This window comes from Carcharodon carcharias, chromosome 13 (assembly GCF_017639515.1).
Source record: "Carcharodon carcharias isolate sCarCar2 chromosome 13, sCarCar2.pri, whole genome shotgun sequence".
NCBI lineage: Eukaryota > Metazoa > Chordata > Chondrichthyes > Lamniformes > Lamnidae > Carcharodon > Carcharodon carcharias.
In genome coordinates, this window is record NC_054479.1 from 37,765,944 (window position 1) to 37,786,691 (window position 20,748).

General features: G+C 42.3%; 1 protein-coding gene across 1 annotated transcript in view; it reads right to left on the reverse strand.

The window, feature by feature from the left end:
- Positions 1–20,748, reverse strand: part of aacs (acetoacetyl-CoA synthetase) — a 151,302-nt gene that overhangs the window by 24,820 nt on the left and 105,734 nt on the right. The window contains exons 11-12 of the mRNA XM_041203593.1: positions 11,461–11,525; positions 5,981–6,103 (exon numbers count right to left, since the gene is read on the reverse strand). Coding sequence (XP_041059527.1) covers positions 5,981–6,103; positions 11,461–11,525 — 188 coding nt within the window. The remainder of the gene's footprint in view (positions 1–5,980; positions 6,104–11,460; positions 11,526–20,748) is intronic.

Below are 20,748 nucleotides of genomic sequence, written 5' to 3' on the forward strand. Positions count from 1 at the left end.
CCATTGGGAAAAAATGCTGGTAGTTGAGCTTGGGAAAAATCCTGAGTCTTTTCTAGATACAAGTCCAGCTGAAGGGTTAGCGGAGACATATAGCAAACTTGATGACTGTTCAGAGTCCAAGCCATTTGGTCTGGCAGAAAAACTTTCAGGAACCAATTGTCCCGATAAAATTAAGCATGGCAACCCTATGCAGGTGGTCTGGACTTGGCAGCGAACAGATATTTTGTAAATAATTAACAGGTTGCTGTCGGTCAACATTTAACAAAGAAGAGAATTCAACAAAAAGCAGTATAATCAACCTGAATGTTCAGGTTTCTCCATCAAAGCTCTAGCATCCAAGCAGTTGAGAATGTGCCCGAGAACTGGACTTTCTCGGGGGGAAACAGTCATGACAAAATCTTGCTGAGAAACTCGAGAGTAGCCTGTGCATAGTGCATTGAGGATGACTGGGTGACCTTCAGGGATACAGTATATTCCACTGCTCTAGAGGCCCTTAGTATCCCTTAATTGTGAAATTACAGCTGCCTACATCTATGGGAGGAATTGTAAGATACGCTCAAATTGGCCTCCTTAGAGAAAAGGCTTCCCATTTATGGAGAAAGCACCAAGACTGTAGTTTCACCTTCTATATAGTCACTTACCAAGTTGTTTGAACTTAGGTGTATATGATTTCTTGACCTTGTTGAGATACCCACTGGTTATGATCTTGAATGGAGGTACTGGTTTTCCTTCAAAAACACCTCCAGGCAATAGGTCTAATAGGCAAATGGTGGATGGTAAACTGGGATAATCAAGATGGATGATTTTTTTCCTCCACTTCTAAGGTCAGGCCCTTTTTTCCCCTAAGAAAGTCCAGTTCTCAGGCAAATTCTCAACTACATTGTATCAATGAATGCAATCTGCCAGTCCTCTTCTCTGTTAGGAATGTTTGTATTTGCTTTACCACAAGAGACAAAATCCAACTTCACAATGAGAACAATGAGTCGAAGGGTGGTGGAGAAGATTTAAAGCATCCAGATCGCCAACCTCAGCGAGACTCGGCTACGTGAGGAGGGCCAGCTCAAGGGAATCGAAGCTGATTTCACATTCTTCTGGATTGGACATGGAAAAGCTGGCATAGGCTTTAATGTCATGAAACATCAAGTCAGTAAGTTGACTTGACTTCCCAAGAGTGTCATTGGTCGTCTGATGGTGCTTAAACTTCCCCTGTCAGGCAACAGGCAAGCAACTCTCATCAATGTATACGTCCCTATCATGACCAACTTTGATGAAGTCAAGGATAAAATTCTATGATGACCTTCACTCCTTGACTGTTACTGTGCCAAAGTCAAACAAGTTAATCATTCTTGTTGACTTCAACGCAAGAGTTGGTGCAGATCACCAGGCGTGGGAAGGGGTCATCAGAAAAAAGGGGGTCAGTAGTTGTAACTGCAGTGGTCTCCTCTTGTTGAAGATATGAACTGAGCATAAGCTCTTAATCACAGTTTTCCACATCCCTAATCTCAACAACACGTCTTGGATGCACCCCCATTCTATGCATTGGCATCTGATCGCTACGTCATCACCAGGCAGAGGGACAGGCTGGATGTGCATGTAATGAAAGCCATGTGTGCCACTGACTGGTGGAACATCTTAACATTTCAAAGCTAAACATCCAGATCTATTCCCTAGATGCCCTCAGGGCATGAAGGTGCAGAAGTATCTCAATGTCTCAAGGCTGAAACAGGCAGTCATGAAGAAATCTCGCTGAGAAACTCAAGAGTCACCTGTGCACAGTGAAAGTGGACGATCACTGCATTGAGGATGACTGGGTGACCTTCAGGGATATTGTGTACTCCAGAATAGGCCCTTAGTTCTACCTCTCAAACACCAAGACTGGAGGTAATGTCAAAATAAGCTTGGTGAGGCATTACAGATTGTATAAACTGCAGCCAAAGTACACTGGTGATAAGCGTGGATATTGTGCCAAATGGCAAGGGCACTGATCAGGCAAAGTGTCTTGCTTCTTGAATGTTGCTGTGGCAACACCAAACCAGGCAATTGATGAGCATTCCATCACACTCCTTGTTTGTGCCTTACTCCTGGCTGGTGAATCTAGAGAAGCTTCAATACAAAAGGACATTATATAGGATATATGACACAAACAGGTAATTTGGCCCAACCAGTCCACGCAGCTGTTTATGCTCCACTTGAACTTCCCCATCACCCTCTATCCCCATCTTCCTTATATATTTGTCTAGCTTCCCCTTAAATGCATCTATACTACCTAAGCTTCAAACCATTCTCTGTGGTAATCAGTTTCACGTTCTCATCACTCTTTGAATAAAGACTTTTCTTCTGAACTCCCTATTAGATTTCTTGGTGACTATCTTATAGGGCTGTTTGAATAAAACCATTCTCTTCAAAATAATGTTGTCACTGCAATGTCACACATGTTCTTTCCAACTCTCAAGAGTGTCAATAAAGCAACAGTTGAATGTGAACAATGGATGACTAGTCCACATCTGACTGGTTCTGTCAGGATGAGGCATTGTTATTGTGAAAAGAAACAAGGTTGAATAATTATCAAAAGGATGTTAAAAGCTATTGGTAAATTACAAGTTTAATTCCCAGTTGAAGGCTGCAGAGACTATTCATTTCCCTTCAAAACAGTAAACATCTAAGCACACCTACTGGATTCAGAGTCGCAGCTTTCTAAAATCATTACCAGAATGGAGTTAAAAATGTGAGTTAAAAGCAAAATACTGCAGATGCTGGAAATCTGAAACAAAAACAGAAAATGCTGGAAAAACTCAGCAGGCCTAACAGCATCTGTGGAGGGAAAAACAGAGTTAACATTTCGAGTTCGTATGACTCTTTCAAGTCCGTGTGAGTCTGAAGGGGAGACATACGGACTCGAAATGTTAACTGTTTTTCTCTCCACGGTTGCTATTAGGCCTGCTCATTATTCCAGCAGTTTCTGTTTTTGGTGTGTTAAAAATGTGAGTGTTTGCTAGTTGCACATTCTCTATACCACAAACAAAAGAATGATTACAATCACTGATGGCAATACTGCCCACTAAACTACCAAGCCAAATGTTACAGTCTCCTCAACTTTTCTAAATGATAATCTGTTTAAAACTCATGAAAGTAAGTCAAGAGGTGTAGATGTGGTTCTGTCATCAAGTTCTTAATGCTGCTAATTGACAAAATTCTTTCATTAGAATGCATTATTTGGGTGGCTTCCAATTAGACATGAGAAAGAGCCATGCACCCAAACAAAATCAGAACATACAAAATAAATTTCTTCATTTCATCAATCAAGCAATGAAGCACTTGCGTGTGGTTAATGGAAAAGGACGATGCAGGTATAGGCATCAGGGTGGAGGACTGTGAAATATTAGAGGAAATTAACATTGAGAGAGAGGAGGTATTAGTAGGTTTAGTGGCCTTAAAAGTGGTTAAATCCGCAGGCCTGGATGAGATGTATCCCAGGCTGTTGAGGGAGGCAAGGGAAGAGATTTCAGGGGCCCTGGCAATAATTTTCAAATCTTCTGTGGCCACAAGTGAGGTGCCAGAGGACTGGAGGACTGCTAATGTTGTCCCATTATTTAAAAAGGGAGGAAGGGATGGACCAGGAAATTACATGCCAGTCAATCTAACCTCGGTGGTGGGGAAGTTACTAGAAAGAATTCTGAGGGACAGAATATATCTGCACTTGGAGAGACACGGATTAATCAGCGTGGATTTGTTAATGGAAGGTCATGTTTGACAAATTTGATTGAATTTTTTGAGGAGGTAACCATGAGTTTGATGAAGGTAATGCATTTGATGTGGTCTACATGGACTTTAGCAAGGCTTTAGATAAGGGCCCTCATGGAAGACTGGTCAAGAAAGTAAGAGCCCATGGGATTCAAGGCAAAGTGGCATGTTGGATCCAAAATGGCTGAGAGGCAGGAAGCAGAGGGTGATGGTAGAGGGATGTTTCTGTGACCGCAAGTCTGTTTCCAGTGGGGTTCTGCACGGCTTGGTGCTGGGGCTCTTGCTGTGTGTGGTGTACATAAATGATTTGGACTTAAATGTAAGGGGTATGATCAAGAAGTTCGCTGATGACACAAAAATTGGTAGGGTGGTAAATAGTAAGGAGGATAGCCGTAAACTGCAGGAGGATATCAATGGGCTGGTCAGGTGGGCAGAGCAGTGGCAAATGGAATTCAACCCGGTGAAGTGTGAGATAATGCCTTTGGGGAGGGCTAACAAGGTAAGGGATTACACTATGAATGGTAGGACTCTGGAAAGTGCTGAAGATCAGAGGGACCTTGGTGTGCATATTTACAGATCCCTGAAGGTAGCAGGGCAGGTAGGTAAGGTGGTTCAGAAGCCATATGCGAAACTTGCCTTTACTGGCCAAGGCACAGAATACACAAGCAGGGAGGTTATGCTAGAACTGTATAAAATGCTAGTTAGGCCACAACTGGAGCACCATGTGCAGTTCTGCTCAAGACATTATAGGAAGGATGTGGTTGCACTGGAGAGGGTGCAGAGGAGGTTTACCAGGATGCTGCCTGGGCTGGAGGATCTGAGCTATGAGGAAAGCTTGGATAGGCTGGGGTTGTTTTCCTTGGAGCAGCGAAGGTTAAGAGGGGACCTGATAGAGGTGTACAAGATTATGAGGGGCACAGGGTAGATATGAAGGCACTTTTTCCACTAGTAGAGGGGTCACTAACCAGGGGGCATAGATTTAAGGTAAAAGTAGAATGCTAAGAGGGGAGTTGAGGAGAAACTTTTTCACCCAGAGGGTGGTGGGAGTCTGGAACTCACTGCCTGAATGGGTGGTTGAGTCAGAAACTCTTGTAACATTTAAGAAATATTCAGAAATTCACTTGTGTTGCCATTGCCTCCAGGGCTATGGGCCAAGCACTGGAAAATGGGATTAGTGTAATTAGATCTTTGCTGACCAGCGCAGACACGATAGGTCATCAACCTGTGCTCTATCAATCAATTTGCTATACATGACAGCATGCCACATAGTATTAGTATTCTACCCATGAACTTCTTTACCAGTGTACTTGACTTGATGAGGATGTTACTTCAAGGATGAAACATATTTGAGTCATGAACTGCATCACATAATGGTGCATGGTTCTAAATGCACTGTGTAATGGAAATATGCCGCCAATTCCCAGAAATCTCACCTGTGATTGAGCCTAACAGGATATTGCTCTTGATGTGCTAGCAGACCTAATCATAAGTTAGAGGTTTGAGAGGCCATTGGTCTATGAGTCTATAAGGTTAACTTTTCCTCTGATTCAACAGGAGGAAATTTTTTAGTATTTAAAAGATTTCCTTTCAAAAAGAAGTTTACCTTCCCACCCTCAACCCTGCTATCTTCATCACGGGAAGTCCAAATGTGAGTCAGCATGTGAGTTACGACGACGACAAGAAATTGCATTTCCCATCTAAAAGCTCAAATCTGTAGCTACAGTACCTAACTACGCCATAAACTTTCTTTTAAACTGATAGGCAAAATATTATTTAATCAGAAGTAATACAAGCCGATGTTCTCCTTTTAAAGTATTGTAAATCTCCTGAAAATCCAATCCAGTTGGCAACGTACACGTGTTTGCTTTTTTAGGTTGTCCTTCCTCCTCACAGCAAATGAAACATTTCATTCCAGTTGGCAGGGCAGACAGGCAATCTTGTACTAAGACATCTCTTGATTTCCACTCAGTGTCTCTCTTTGTGCAGCTCAGATTGTGAACTCATTGTGAGGGGGATCTAGGTCATCAACCTGTGCTCTATCAATCACTTTGTTATGCATGACAGCATGCCACATAGTATTAGTATTCTACCCATGAACTTCTTTACCAGTGTACTTGACTTGATGAGGATGTTACTTCAAGGATGAAACACATTTGTGTCATGAACTGCATCACATAATGGTGCATGTTCTAAATGCACTATGTAATGGAAATATGCCACCGATTCCCAGAAATCTCACCTGTGATTGAGCCTAACAGGATATTACTCTTGATGTGCTTGTAGACATAATCATAAGTTAGAGGTTTGAGAGGAGACCCAGTTGACAGAATGGTGTGTAGTGTCTGTAGACTGTGAGTTTCACCTAAAAAAGGAAAACTTGACTTAAGTTTCAATTTCAGAGAATGGTTAATATTCACACTAAAATAGAATCTTCAAAAGTTTTATACATTTATATAACTTGTGTTACCATCCAAGCATTAGATACTAATTATTAACACACATTTATTCATTACATTCTTAACTCCTGAGCAATTGTGTTTTTCAAACTAATTTCTTCCACATCAATTTGCGAACTGTTAACTGATTTATTTATTAGAATGACAAACTTAAGTGGCATTGTATTTACATTACCTGTAGCTTCAGAATTGAGCTGCAATTGCAATTATGCCATCTGAACAAAAGTTCATTAAGTATTTTGGAATGCTTTGGAGTCAAGTAGTGTGGTAATTGCTGAATAGCAAGTTCTAATAATACGTTTTTAGAAAGACGGCATGATACAAATAAATCCATTCTGTTTCGTCAGTTTCATCAATTGATGAGACCTTGATACGTAGGTTAGGTAAACAAATAAAATGATGACGGTATAATACTGCTGATTAGAATGGCAAAATTTTAACCATTTCATGTTCATAGTTAGGCATCAGTGAGTTTGACACAGTTTTTCAAATTGACACGAATCACTCAGGGTCACTTTTGAAGCATTGTGATTATGTGATTAGCTGCACAGATCCTTCATTATCAAAACTTAATCAGAATGGTTTTGAAATTGTTCTGAAAAAAATTAGCCTTGTTTGAACCTAGCGGCATTTTCTCAATGATAAAATTTCCCCTCTACTTCTGCTCTGAAATAGGTTTTTCTGCCAATTCTCTGGAATCTATCAAATCAAAACGAAACCACTAATGCTTGAAAGCAAATGGTTTAAAAAGGCTCTAAAATTTTTGCAGTGGCACAAAAAAAGCACTCAAATTTTATTTGATTTCAGCATAAGCATTCTCAAGAACTTGTAGTGAAGTATTAGCTAAAAGGCCAGTATAGACTTAATGTATAAAGTGTAGGTGGCATGAATGATAGAATTGCAGTAATTTCACAGGACAAAAAATAAAAACTGTTTCACAAAATTTCTATGCACCAAATGAAAAGTAATCCTTTACAAGCAAATTTCCCAAGGGCCCAAATAGTTGCATGATTAACAATGAACCCATGTGAAATTAAATTGTTAGGGCAACTCATGTCAAAAGAAACACATCAGATCCAGGATGCACTGCCTGAAAGGATTAGAGAGAGCAAATTCAATAGCAACTTTCAATGGGGAACTGGATAAATACTCGAAGAAAAAAATGTCCAGGGCAATGGGGGAAAAGGACAAAGGAGTGGGACTAATTGGGTCTTTAGCTCTTTCAAAGAGCCAGCACAGGCATGACAGAGGGAATGACCACCTTCACTGTTGCATCATTTTGTGACTCTGTGGGCTGGATTTGGAGAAGGCAGATGAGCTGGCAAATTTGCACTGCAGCATATTGTGTCAGTTGCCCGTATATCTCTGCCTCCACACGTTTTTTCTGGAGGCTGTTTCTTGGGAAGAACAGCCACCCACCCATTAGCAGTGACAATTAAGCTAATTAAGGTGGCAATTGAGAGATAGCTTAATTAAGAATTGAGATCTTACCAAAGGTGCACGGGTCATATGCTGTCTCAGCATCTCATCCAAGCAGATGAGGCAGTTGAACAGCTGGAACCTTTGACTGAAGCATCAGGAGCAATTATTAAGTAGAACCTCCTGCACATCCACTAAGCTGCCATTCTTGAAGCATTAATAATGGAAAGGGAGGATCTAGGAAAACATCTATTTCATAAAGATGCGAAGGACATTTGGCAGCTGAGGTCTTAATGCCTGACACTGTCTCTGATAATGGGAGCCACCTACTCAGAGGTGGGGAGCAGTCAGCAGTACCAGTGGATACAGAGGTGCTGATCAAGGGACAGAAGGGACCAAAATGCAATATCCACAGAAACTTCCTGAGCAGGTCAGAGCAGGAATGCTGCCGAAGGTTTTGCCTATTGGGACAGACAGTGGCTGAGTTGTGTGCACTCTGGGGGAAAGACACATGGTTCATGGCTCTCTGCCAGTAGCTGTCAAGCTGACAGCAACTTCAAACGTTGTTGCCTCAGGCTTTTTGCAAGAGTTAACAGTTGACCCAGCCACCCACCGCTGCATATTTCAGATGATGGATACACTTTTTGTAAGGGCATTTGGCTTCATCATCTTCAGTGCAGTTGTGAGCAGTCAGCACAGACAGCCATGGGGTCAATGACAGGATTCCCTCAGGCGCAGGGTGTGATCGACTGCACACGTTTGCAACACAGCTTCGTCCTCCCAGTCCAAAACATTCATCAACAGGAAGGTTTTCCGCTCACTAAACACACAGTTCATGTGCAGCCATTGTAAGCACTTCCTTCAGTTTTGTGCAAGCTTTCTTGGCAGCTGTCATGATCCATTCAGGCAATCACAGCTGTTCATTCCACATGGCCTCTGTGGATGGCTCCTGGTGGGCAAAGAGAACCTGGTTAAGAGATGGCTGCTGGCCTCAGTGCAAAACCCCACAGCTGAAGCCCAGGAAGAGATATAACAACTGCCATCTCAGCACAAGGACCAGCAGTGAACAGGCCATTGTTGTGCAAAAGGTGTGGTTCTGGTGCCTTAACTGATCAGGGTGGTGGGGGGGATGGGGGGGGCCTGCAGTATGCTCGCTCAAGGGTTTTCTGCATTGTTGTGGTCTGCTGCACTCTGCACAACATGGCCATCCAGAGAAGAGTGGAACTGGAGGAGGTCTATGGGGAAGAATCTGCCTCAAGGGAAGATGAGGATCTCAAACCATAGGCATGTTAAAGCAGCCCAGGGATCAGACTTTTGTGGAGGCCATGACTGTGTTGGCAAGGAAGCTCTGGATGCCCTGATCCAGCAACACTTCCCCTGATCACTGTGCATTCTCCAATGGGAGACTCTAAATTGGACTGCCAGTTTATGCTAGAGGCCCCTCTCTACAGTGGACAGATCCACTTCTCATGGGCTTTAGCACTCATCATGCATGCAAGCCTTCTGCAAGAGCACGTGACCACGTGCCACTCTCAGACACATTCACAGACAGGACCTAGTGAAATGAAGGACAAATGTCACTTTCCAAACATAGAAATTTTACTCAAATTAAAATGAATGAATTTAATAAAAGCTTCATAATGTGCACCCAGATGAACCCCTTTGTGTTGTTAACACCTTTGCTGCCCTGTTGCAAGAGCTCCTATATGAAAAGCCCCTTGTGGCTGGAGCAGATGTGGAGGCAGGCTGCTCAAACAGGTGTCCTGGCAGCTGAGATGCCTGTGGCACCCTTCCTTGAGGACGCTGTGTGTGTGCTGACACCGCAATGGGCTGTGCAGCTATATTCATGCAAAGACAGGTTTGGTCATTGGGGGTGTGAGCATTATTGTGAGTCTCAGTCGAAGAGACGATGGAGTGTGCAGCAAAGTGGGGTTCTTTGGGTGGTGACACAATTTACATCATCCCTTCCTGCCTTAGCCTCTCCATGGTCCAGCTGCACATCTGCTCTTACCAGGTGTGTGAGAACACCTGATACGGCACATGAGTGCAACAGATCAGTCAATGCTACAGAATGCATCATATAATCTGCTCATGCCAGTCTGCTATTCCTCCATCATTCAGTGGACTGCCACATATGACTCTCTGAATGAGCCCTCTCTTTCAATACAGGAGCTCAACCACTCATATGCCTGAAATACTGCAGTGCTTCTGTAATGAATGGACTTCTCCATTTTCCTCGGAATATCTCGGAAAATTCTGCCATTTGTCCAAACATCTCCAGTTGTTGCTTCACAAGCACCGCTTTGTACAGGGCCTGCATGGCACCCAAGGCTTTACATCTCCTGCTGGAAAAGCACAGCTGGAGCTGCCCTCTGTCCTCCAAGGGAGACTGCCCTTAACTGCTGCTGCCTCACACCACCTACTCCTGCTCACACGTGTTGTGTTATGATGCTCCCCTGTGCCACCCATTCTAAAGTTGCTGGAGGCCCCACAAAGGTGCGTATATCTGCATTAGTGGAGGGCGTGCTTGACTGTGTGTGATGGTTGTTCTTCAGGGTACAGGTCGTCCTCTGAGGTAGCCATGGTCTCCACACTCAGCTGCTGCTGATCCTCCAACATCAGCCATGTGTAAGAGAGAAAACATCAGTTACTCGCCTTCCTTAGTCTCAGCAGATGCTTCAGCAGACATCTTTCAGGACTTCACGTGCCATCTACTGCAAATGACTTAACAGAGTTGAAAGCTGCTCCAAAGCTCTTCCATGGAGCAGTCAATAAACTATCACCCTCTCTCTGCCACACACCAATCTCGTTGTCGCAGTCTGCCTGCACTACAACCACCCTTCCAATGTCAAGGGCCTCCTCCTCCTCTACGGATGTCAATATTGCCAGGTTGGCCCCTGAACGATTCCTCTCGCAGGCATTGCTCGCTCATTTCTCTTACAATGTGAGGATGGAGGGGTCAGCTACACTTAAAAGTTCCCATTAGCCCATCTTGATTCAGGGTCAGAAGTGTTGCTCCTGTCATTGCATTTGCCCAGGGCTTGGTTACCATCCCCCCAAGCTTATATCACTCTGTCTAGTTCCCTCATCTAAGGGTTGGCAATGGGCAATAATCTCCTCAGTATAGCTATTCACTGCCTGCCTTGGGGCCTTCCTGCTCAGAGGTGTGTCATCACTGTAAGATACTCATGGCCAACAGCCCGGCTTTGCTTCACACTAACATGGCCAGAAGGCAGAAGGTTGTTGAAGCACTTCCTGTACTGGACCCAAGTCCTGGTAACTACACCGTGGCTGCTGACCTTTCTGGCAACCTACAGCCACGCCTTTTTTGTTTGCCAGGCAGGTCAGCTCCTGCTGCTTTCCGAATACACGTTGCTCCTGCTTCAAACCACCTCTATCATGACCTTAAAAGGAAGCACTGGTGAACTTTGGGGTCGCCCTACCACAACAGACAGCCATGTCACTGCTCTGATACACTGTCTCTCAACGGCTGATTCTCTCTGGTTGCTGCAGTTTGAATCCAAGCCAGTGCCCTGTAAATGGGGCTGACTACTTTTAATTCCTGCTGTCTGTCATTGGATGGATATAGTGGAGGCAACCCACTAATTGGTTACTTCTCACAAAATACTGATATTTGGCGCACTCAGACCCGTGATGGGTTCGGAACCCGGAAATGAAGCTGATGTCAGGGTGCTGACAAGATTGGGAAAATCCAGCCCTATCTATAACATAGATTACAAATAAAACATTAATTTTGTGTAACAAAATAATAAAATAACCTGTAGGAATCCATGACAAGTGTCATAAAACAAAATTAAACTTATTTTCTTAGATAATGTATTACCTGGTTTTAGATTTTTTTCTTCTAGAACAGCCAGCCATTTTGCACCAGTCCCAAGTATAGTAATTCTGGGGAAGGAAAGGAGAAAAAAGGAAAGGCATTGAATGTTAACTTCTAATTTGCTTTCTTTTGTTGTGATCTTTGGGCTGCAGCTTTTATTCTGACATTTTTTTGTATTCACAAAATGAGAGATGCTAGCATGGTAGAATGTCAACGTTTTGGATCCCAACCTTAGCCTTATATGGGTTAGATGTAATTAAAGTTTCTTTCCTTTAGGATAAAGGGTTTTAATTCCAGTGCCCACACAACAGACTTTGAGCCATCATCACATTTTCTTTTCCCACAACAAACACAGGTTGTAGTCTACCTAGCAGGCTTGATTTTAAGAAGCATCCTAAAGGAGGAGAGAACGGTGGAGAGGTGGGGAGGTTTAGGGAGGGAATTCTAGAGATCAGGAACGAGGTCAGCTGAAAGCCAATGGTGGGGTGATTAAACTTGGGATGCTGAAAAGGCCAGAATTGGAGAAGTGTTGATATGAGGGCTGTGGGGCTGGTAAAGGTTACAGAGGTAAGGATGGGCAAGGCCATGCAGGGATTTTAAAGCAAGGATGAAAATTTTAAAAATCAGTGTTGCTTAACAGAAGCCAATGCAGGTCAGAAAGCACAGCAGTGGTGGGTGAATGGGAGTTGGTGCAAATTAGGACATTAGGCAACAGAATTTTGGATGACCCCAAGTTTAAGGAGAGTAGAAAATGGGAGGCCAGTCAGGAATGCATTGGAATAGTTAAGTCTAGACACAAACGCCTGGTTGAGGATTTCAGCAACAAGTGAGCTGAGGCCAGGATGGAGTGGTACTATGTTAAGATGGTAGAAACATAATGTCTTAGTGATTCACCAATATGTGGTTGCAAGCTCATCTCAGGATCCTATATGACACCAAGTTTGCAAGCAGACTGGTTCAGCCTTAGGCAGTTACCATGGAGAAGGATGGAGTCAGTGGTTTTCATCACAAATTTAGATAGTCACAGGTGTCAAAAATGTGCTCACTAGCCCACTGTGCTATATAATTCTAACATTACGTGGTGTAACTAGGGGGAAAAATTACTGTAATCTCAGTGCTCATTGCCAATCGAAGAGACAAACTAGTAGAAAACATAAAAGCCAAGCTGCTGAAACCATGAAGATTACTATGAAAACATAAGCAAGATCTTTTCATTGTCAAAGAGGGTCAATATTAAATGTATGGAAAATCAGTTAAAGTTATATTTGCTATCTCTTCAATTTTGCATAAAATTAAATCGATTAGTTGAAAGCAGCTATAAACATTTTACTGCATTCCATTAGAAGTGTGAGATCTAGAAAGCTGTGCTTGTGGAAAAGGTAATAAATTCCACCCCCTAATCAATAGGGCCTCATCTCATTTTTAATCCAAGGTGGTAGACAACATTTTTGTAGGTAGATACTCTGCAATTTCATGGATTGAGCTAAAGCACCAACTACTTTTTATAATTTCACATTTTGCCCCAAAGCTTCATCAAGATATGCATCAATAACACATTTATAATCCCAGAAGTTGCATTTTGAACAATTCATTTAAAATGTAAATTGGCAGATTTTTTTTTAAAATGCCTTTAGTAGTGCAACAATGTGAACTGGATGTTTAGTGAAACTGTCCTTCCACATAGGCTGACAGCTGGTAATATAATGCATCAATCATTTCAAATGGCAGAAGATAGAACTGCTGTATTCAACTAAGAGTATATAAGTTGATTGTCCAGATGCATTAGGACAATGTAAATACACTTGGAACAGATAGTGAAAAGAATATTTAATTTAAATCAAATTGAGGAAAGTGGTGTGGTTTCAGTTTTTACATGGTTTTTCAACACCATTTTGTGAGCCTTTGTTTAATTCTGATTAACATAGCATTTATGGCAGATATTATGTAGGTCACTCATTCACAACAAGACCAAAATAAATGCGCATAAGAACCAGTGACCTGATTAGTCTTGATACTCTGTACAATTGCAAATTTTATAGTAAAAGCAAAATACTTCAGATGCTGGAAATCTGAAACATAAACAGAAAAATGCTTGAAAAATTCAGCACTCTGGAAGCACCTGTGGTGAGAGAAACAGTGTTAACATTTTGAGTCCGTATGACTCTTCTTCAGAACTGTTAGGTACTGTTACAAATTTTATAACTTTAGCTAGAAGCACAGCAGAATAAAGACCCAGCAAATAAAATGTATGCATCCATGGGCTTCCTTGCTATTTACAGACTACAAAACAGATGGTGAACTTGTAATTGGGCTGCCTGAAAATTTCCCTAATGTCTTCTGTATTTAGTGTAAAAGAATATGGCAAATTAATGCAAGCAACTTAATAGAAAAGATATACAAAAGCAAAATACTGCAAATGTTGAAAATCTGAAATAGAAACAGAAAATACTGTAACAGGTTTTATACAAGTGAAAAGGTGGGGGAGGTGGGAAGAACAACGAAAGGGCAGGATTGTGACAAAAGGTTGCATAGCACCAAGGTCAGAGGGAGTGATAGATAGAAAGCAAGCAAGCATGATAATGGAGCAGAGGAGGTGAGAATGGCAGGATCCTGAATAGCTGCTGCCTGAAAGCACAGGAAATAAGCGAGAAGCCAACAAAGAGAAATGAAACAAAATGTGGGCAGGGGTTATAATATAAAGTGTTGAACTCAACATTGAGTCCAGAAGGCTGTAAAGTGCCCAGTCCTAAGATGAAGGTCCTGATGCTCTAGCTTGCAGTGAGCATCATTAGGACATTGATCTTTCTATCCTTGGCCTGATGCAAAGTGGGAGCAAGGTGAACAGAGATTCTCTGCAAAGGAGTCACCCAGTCTGCATTTGGTTTTACCCAATGTAGAGAAGACCACACCATGAACAGCAAATACAGTACACCAGTTAGAAAACAGGCATAGTTGGTACAAATAATGCAATGGCAAGCAGAAGGAGAGTTAAATGGCTAGATTTTCGCAGAGTCAAGCTGACTCTGGGGGCCTTTAAAAATGGCAGGAGGGACCCAAACGGGTCACGCCCCCAATTCTGGTAGATCCCATTTTTGCTGGCAGGAGGAAGGGTTGTGAAACACACAGGAGGGACACTTAAACTCAGCAGGGCCATTTCAAATTTGTATTGAGTTCAAACAGATGATATGTTCACTGTTCCAAGGGCCTTAACCCACATTATCAGAGTCACAAATTTATGGAGATGTAAATACTCTTGAAGGGTATGTAAGGTCCATTAAGAGCCTCGATTTGAAGTTATTTCAATCCACAGCCTTTGAACATGACTAAAACCAAGCTGCAGCTGTCACAGAAAAAAACACCTTCTGCAGGAGTATATTGACAGGCCATCTGGTGCAGCTTTGGGAAGAGACATTAACCATCAGTTTCTGCAGTTTCAATGGAATTCATTGTGGACATCTGGAGCAATCATGTGACTGTTTGGCAGAGCATGTCAAGGGTTGGTTTCTTATTACTTTAGGTCCAGGTACCTGCCTCAAAATTGTCAAAGCAGTTTAGTCATTGTGTGAAATTGAACAAATGATATTGTGGGGTGGGCTGTCTTTCCTCCGTTATTGGAGGAATCACTGGACATTGAGGAGTTCTGCAGAACTGGAAATAAATTTGAAAGAAACATAGAGGAGTTCTGCAGAACTGGAAATAAATTTGAAAGAAACATAAGGAAACAATTAGATGGGGCAAATCATGCCTGACAAACCTCTGACTTCTTCAAAATGGTTACAAATAAAAGGTCATCATACATCATTGGTTTATTTAGGATCTCCAGAAGTTTTTTTAAGTTCCACACAAAAGACTTCTAATTAAACTAAAGTTGCAGGGTTGAACACGAGCTTGAGTAGTTGTAAATGAGGAAACAGAGAAAGTGCTAAGCAGAGTTTCGCAGTGATTAGTGTTTGGGCCCTTGTGGTTTCTAGGCTACATTTACAACCTGCCACCCAAGAACAGTTATGTGCTAGTGAAACATGCTAATGATACTAAAATTACTGCATCCCATTATCCAGACATAAGAAAAGCCATGCTCTAAGATAACAAGGTTACCTGAGTAACAAATTAGAAGAAATCTCCCAGTACTGACAAGAATGGAAAATATATAATTAGCAGACATTCACCTTTTCTAATTACATCTGACCTACTGTTTCTATAGCAAGCACCTCATTAGTGGTGTTAAAGTCTATCAGTTAAAACCTGAAGAGTGGCATATCTGCGGGAAGGCTCATTATGTTATAGGTGCAAGAAAGCAGAACTGATAAGAAATTACTTGTTATGTACTTGTGACTACTTAAAACTTCAGAAAATTGTCCAGTACAACATAACCAACCAACATATAAACAAATGATCTATTCATTCATTGCATTGCTCTTTGTGCGATCTTCTACTGTGCAAATGGACAGCTATGTTTCCTGCAACAATGAGTGCACATCAAAAGTACTTCATTGATTGTAAAGCAGTTTGGGATGTTCAGATGTCACCCAGGCCTCTCCCAAGCAGCGAAACTGGAATCATCCCCACCCCATTACGGGTTTCATATTTGTTTCCCATTAGGGCCAGCTTCCATCTGGGTTAATTAGGAATGTTATTGAAATCAGTGTCCCAGGTAAAAGCTCCATTTTTATCACTTGCATTCTTATCCATGTGGCTGGATGCTCTTCACACTGTAATTTATAAACTTCTACACCAGCAAAATTCAACTGACGGAAACAACATTCTACTTAAAACCATTTCAAGCTCTGCATATTGCAAAAGGTGAGGCCAAGTTTTCTTGGAAGAAAACATATTCTATGCCACTAACACATGAAATAAGAATATGTGTCAGTGGCAGCCTGCTTCCTGTCGTACACTTTGACATCATTTTGTCACATCAGTTAGTTCCAAGCATTCCATAAACTTTTAAAATGAACTGCGCATCAAAGAACAGAAAAAAAATCAGCAGAATCATGCAAAGTTGACCTACTATCTTCGGGTGGACAGCAGCTTTTTGCAGCACATACACAAGTGTGGAAGATATAAAGATGTTATTTTCTCCTAATTTGTGTATCTTTTATGGATGGTGGTGAATAATTTTTTGGTTTCCTCTTTGATGACCCACGTCCTTTGGGAAACATGTACTTAATTTTGTGCAATGTCCCTCAAACACCAAAGAGAGTATTCTGATAGAGGGTTAGTTGGTTTCCTAATTATGATGTCATTAGGTTCCAAGAATTGTTCATGTGGCCTGGGGTTGCCATGAGGCAACTAAGACATTAGACAGCTAAGAAACAAAGAGTAAATGCAAAGCTAATTTCAGTGTGGTTGAGTCAGCCAGTGTTTTCTGTTCAAAACACTGAGAATTCATGTAAAGAGAAAACAAGCAAGGTTCTCTCACAATGGAAGAGCTTTCTGTTTGGCAGCCTTCATGTAGATCCTGGTGTTGAAGCAGGTCTCTGAGAATAAAGCAGGGCCTATGTTACTGTGTGTTACACAGTTGGAAACAGCAGAGAATGGAATACAGGAAGGGCAAGGAATTGTAGATTGGACAAAACCCATTTCTGCTGTCTCACTATTGCCAGGACCAACTGGATCAATTGAAGGGTTGAGAGAAGGGTGTCTCTGGGGATTCTGTGCCAGGGTTGTCATGAACAGAGTTAGAAAGGGTCCATAGATGTGTGCCAGTCAGTGATAACTATGTCCAGAGACTTCAGATGGAACACAGCTGCAGGAAAATGCAACACAAGGGCCAAAACAATTGGATGGGAAGTGAAAGATCCCTCAAATTGAAGACCGAATTAGAAAGACTGAGGTTGCATGTGGTCCTATATTTGCATGAGTGCTTTCAATTACATTTTTTTATTCATTCATGGGGTGTGGGCATTGCTAGCTAGGCTAACATTTATTGCCCATTCCCAATTGCCCTTCAGAAGGTAGTGGTGAACTACCTTCTTGAACTGCTGCAGTCCATGTTGTGTAGGTACACCCATGGTGCTTTTAGGAAGGAGTTCTAAGGTTTTTACCCAGTGACACGGAAGGAATGGCAAAATATTTCCAAGTCAGAATAGCAAGTGACTTGGAGGGGAACTTCCAGATGGTGGCGCTCACATTTGTCTGCGACAGGACCGAGTTTGCCATTGTTGTTTCTGGTGCCTAGGTCGATGTCAGGTGGTCTGTTTCATTCTTTATTGACATTCTAGCAGTTTGATACAACTGAGTTGTTTGCTAGGGCATTCAGAGAGCATTTAAGAGTGAACCATATTGCTGTGGATCCGGAGTTACATGTAGACCAGATTTCCTTCCCTTAAGAGCATAAGCAAACTAGATGAGTTTTTATGACAATGGTTATCACTAGACTTTTAATTCCAGATTTTTATTAACTTAATTCAAATTTGATTATCTGCCATGGTGGCATTCGAACCCAGGGTCCCCAGAGCACCATCCTGGATCTCTGGATTACTAGTTCAGTCTCAATACCTCTATGCCATCACCTCCCTCAAAACATGAGGCATATTTTTCTTGTACTGACGATTTAAACTGAAATTTACCTTTCTAAATCCTTCACCTGTTAATGTTTGAATTTGTTGGCTTCAGTTAGTTTGTTACACTAAAAGGTTTAAAACATGAAATCTTTTCCAGCAGTTTTCTTTCTGTAGGCATCATGAGGATTCCATTCTTCTTTAAAAAACAGAAATTGTTCTCTATACTGATTATAACACCTTCCATTTATAAAAACACCAAGATGCTTGGAAAAAGCCGTCAATTCTTTGAGTACTAAAATGCTCATCTGGAAAATGATCAAATTTAGATAGTAACTTGAAACTTAGAAGAAACTAAAGATTGGTACAATGGGAATCAGATAATCTACCCTGGTGTTATTGCCATTTTCAAAAATAGCTTTCATTGTTTTCTTTTAAGAAACCTTTCAGAGTAATGGACGGAAACTCAATCATTCTTCCCTTATACTTTCTTTATCATTGGCATACAAAATGGTATCAGGGATCCACTGCAAAAAGGGGAAAAATAAATGGAAAGGGATAAGAGACAATTTCTTCCACCCATGTAAAATGGTTGCACCAAAGTATCATGCCCCAGTCAGATCTGTAACTTTGAAACATTCAGTCCAAACTTATGTCATGTCTTCAGCTAATAAAACCTCAACTTGTGCAGGCTAAAATTATTCTGTTTCAAGTTAGTGCAGCACTTTCAATGATGCTTTTTCTCAAAGCTATGGCAGATGCAGTATAATGTGGATAAATGTGAGGTTCTGCATTTTGGTAGCAAAAACAGGAAGGCAGATTATTATCTGAATGGCTATAAATTGAGAGAGGGGAATGTGCAATGAGACCTGGGTGTCCTTGTACACCAGTCGCTGAAGGTAAGCATGCAGGTGCAGCAGGCGGTAAAGAAGGCAAATGGTATGTTGGCCTTCATAGCCAGAGGATTCAAGTACAGGAACAGGGATGTCTTGCTGCAATTGTACAGGGCCTTGGTGAGACCACACCTGGAATATTGTGTACAGTTTTGGTCTCCTTATCGGAGGAAGGATGTACTTGCTATAGAGGGAGTGCAGCAAAGATTTACCAGACTGATTCCTGGGATGGCGGGACTGACATATGAGGAGAGATTGAGTCAATTAGGATTATATTGGCTGGAGTTCAGAAGAATGAGGGGGGATCTCATAGAAACTTATAAAATTCTAACAGGACTAGACAGGGTAGATGCAGCAAGGATGTTCCCAATGGTGGGGGAGTCCAGAACCAGGGGTCACAGTCTGAGGATATGGGGTAGACCATATAGGACTGAGATGAGGAGAAATTTCTTCACCCAGAGAATGGTGAGCCTGTGGAATTCATTATCACAGAAAGTAGTGAAGCCAAAACATTGTATGTTTTCAAGAAGGAGTTAGATATAGCCCTTGGGGCAAAAGGGATCAAAGGGTATGGGGAGAAAGCGGGAGCAGGCTATTGAGTTGGACGGTCAGCCATAATCATAATGAATGGTGGAGCAGGCTCGAAGGGCCAAATGGCCTACTCCTACTCCTAGTTTCTATGGGCAGAATTTTGCCCTTGATGGGCGGGTTGGCCCCAATGGCTCGGCGGCGGATGAGTAGCCGATCGACGCCACCAAAACAGGCCCCGCCGCCATTTTAAGTACTGGGTGAGTGCGGGAACGGGCACCGGCCTTCTGATCTGCACCCCCATTTTACGTGGGCTGGCCAATTAAGGCCCGCCCAGCACGATGTCCACCAGGAAGCATTATGCACTTCCTGTGCAGGCGAGGGGGGGATTCCCTCAGCCGGGAGTGCACTTTTTCGCGCAAAAGAGCTCACAGATCTGCCTGAGGCAAAGAGCTGCCTCAGGGAAATTGGCTCCTAATAAAAAGTTGACGGAAAGGTAATAAAAAAAATTTCCCCTGACATGTCCCCTCATGTGACACTGTTTGATAAACATTTAAAGGCCCTCATGAAACCTCAACCCGTCCGTGAACGAGGTTTCATGCTTTTCCTGAGGCCCGCCTGGGCTCCCAGCCTGCCCATCAACCCTTAGGCTGGACGGGCAGGTCCATCAATCAAGTTAATTAGTTTTTTTAAAGGCCTTAATAGGCAGTTGACAGTTCAGCGGGCACACAGTCAATTCGGCTGCTCGCCCGCAGAACCAAAAATCTAAATGACGCGGGGGCACATCGGGATGCACGCCCGATGTATCTCCACGTCAACTGACGCGTCAGCGAGCAGGCCCTGCCCCTGCTCACCGACCGAAAAAACCTGCCCAAAGACTGTATGGACTATCAAAAGGTGAATGCAGTAACAAAAGCGGACTCATGTCCTATACCACGGTTGGAAGATTGCATTGAGAAAATGGGACAATCAAAATTTATCACAAAGATTGACTTGCAAAGAGGATATATTGGCAAGTACCATTATCGGAGAGAGCAAAGGAGATATCGTGATGCCAGATGGACTGTATCAGTTTAAAGTCATGCCATTTGGTATGAAAAATGCACCAGTAACATTTCAAAGACTGACGAACAAAGTGATTACAGGACTGAGCAACTGTGCTGTTTATATTTTGGCCTAATAGTTTTCTCAAATGTGGGAGGAGCATTTACAACATCTGGAAGAATTACTTGGTCGACTACAAGGAGTTAATTTGGTGATGAACTTGGCTATAAATGAATTTGCAAAAGCGCAGGTTACATATCTAGGCCATACCATTGGACACGGTAAGGTGGCTCCAAGAGATGTGAAATTGAAGCTATAGTGGATTT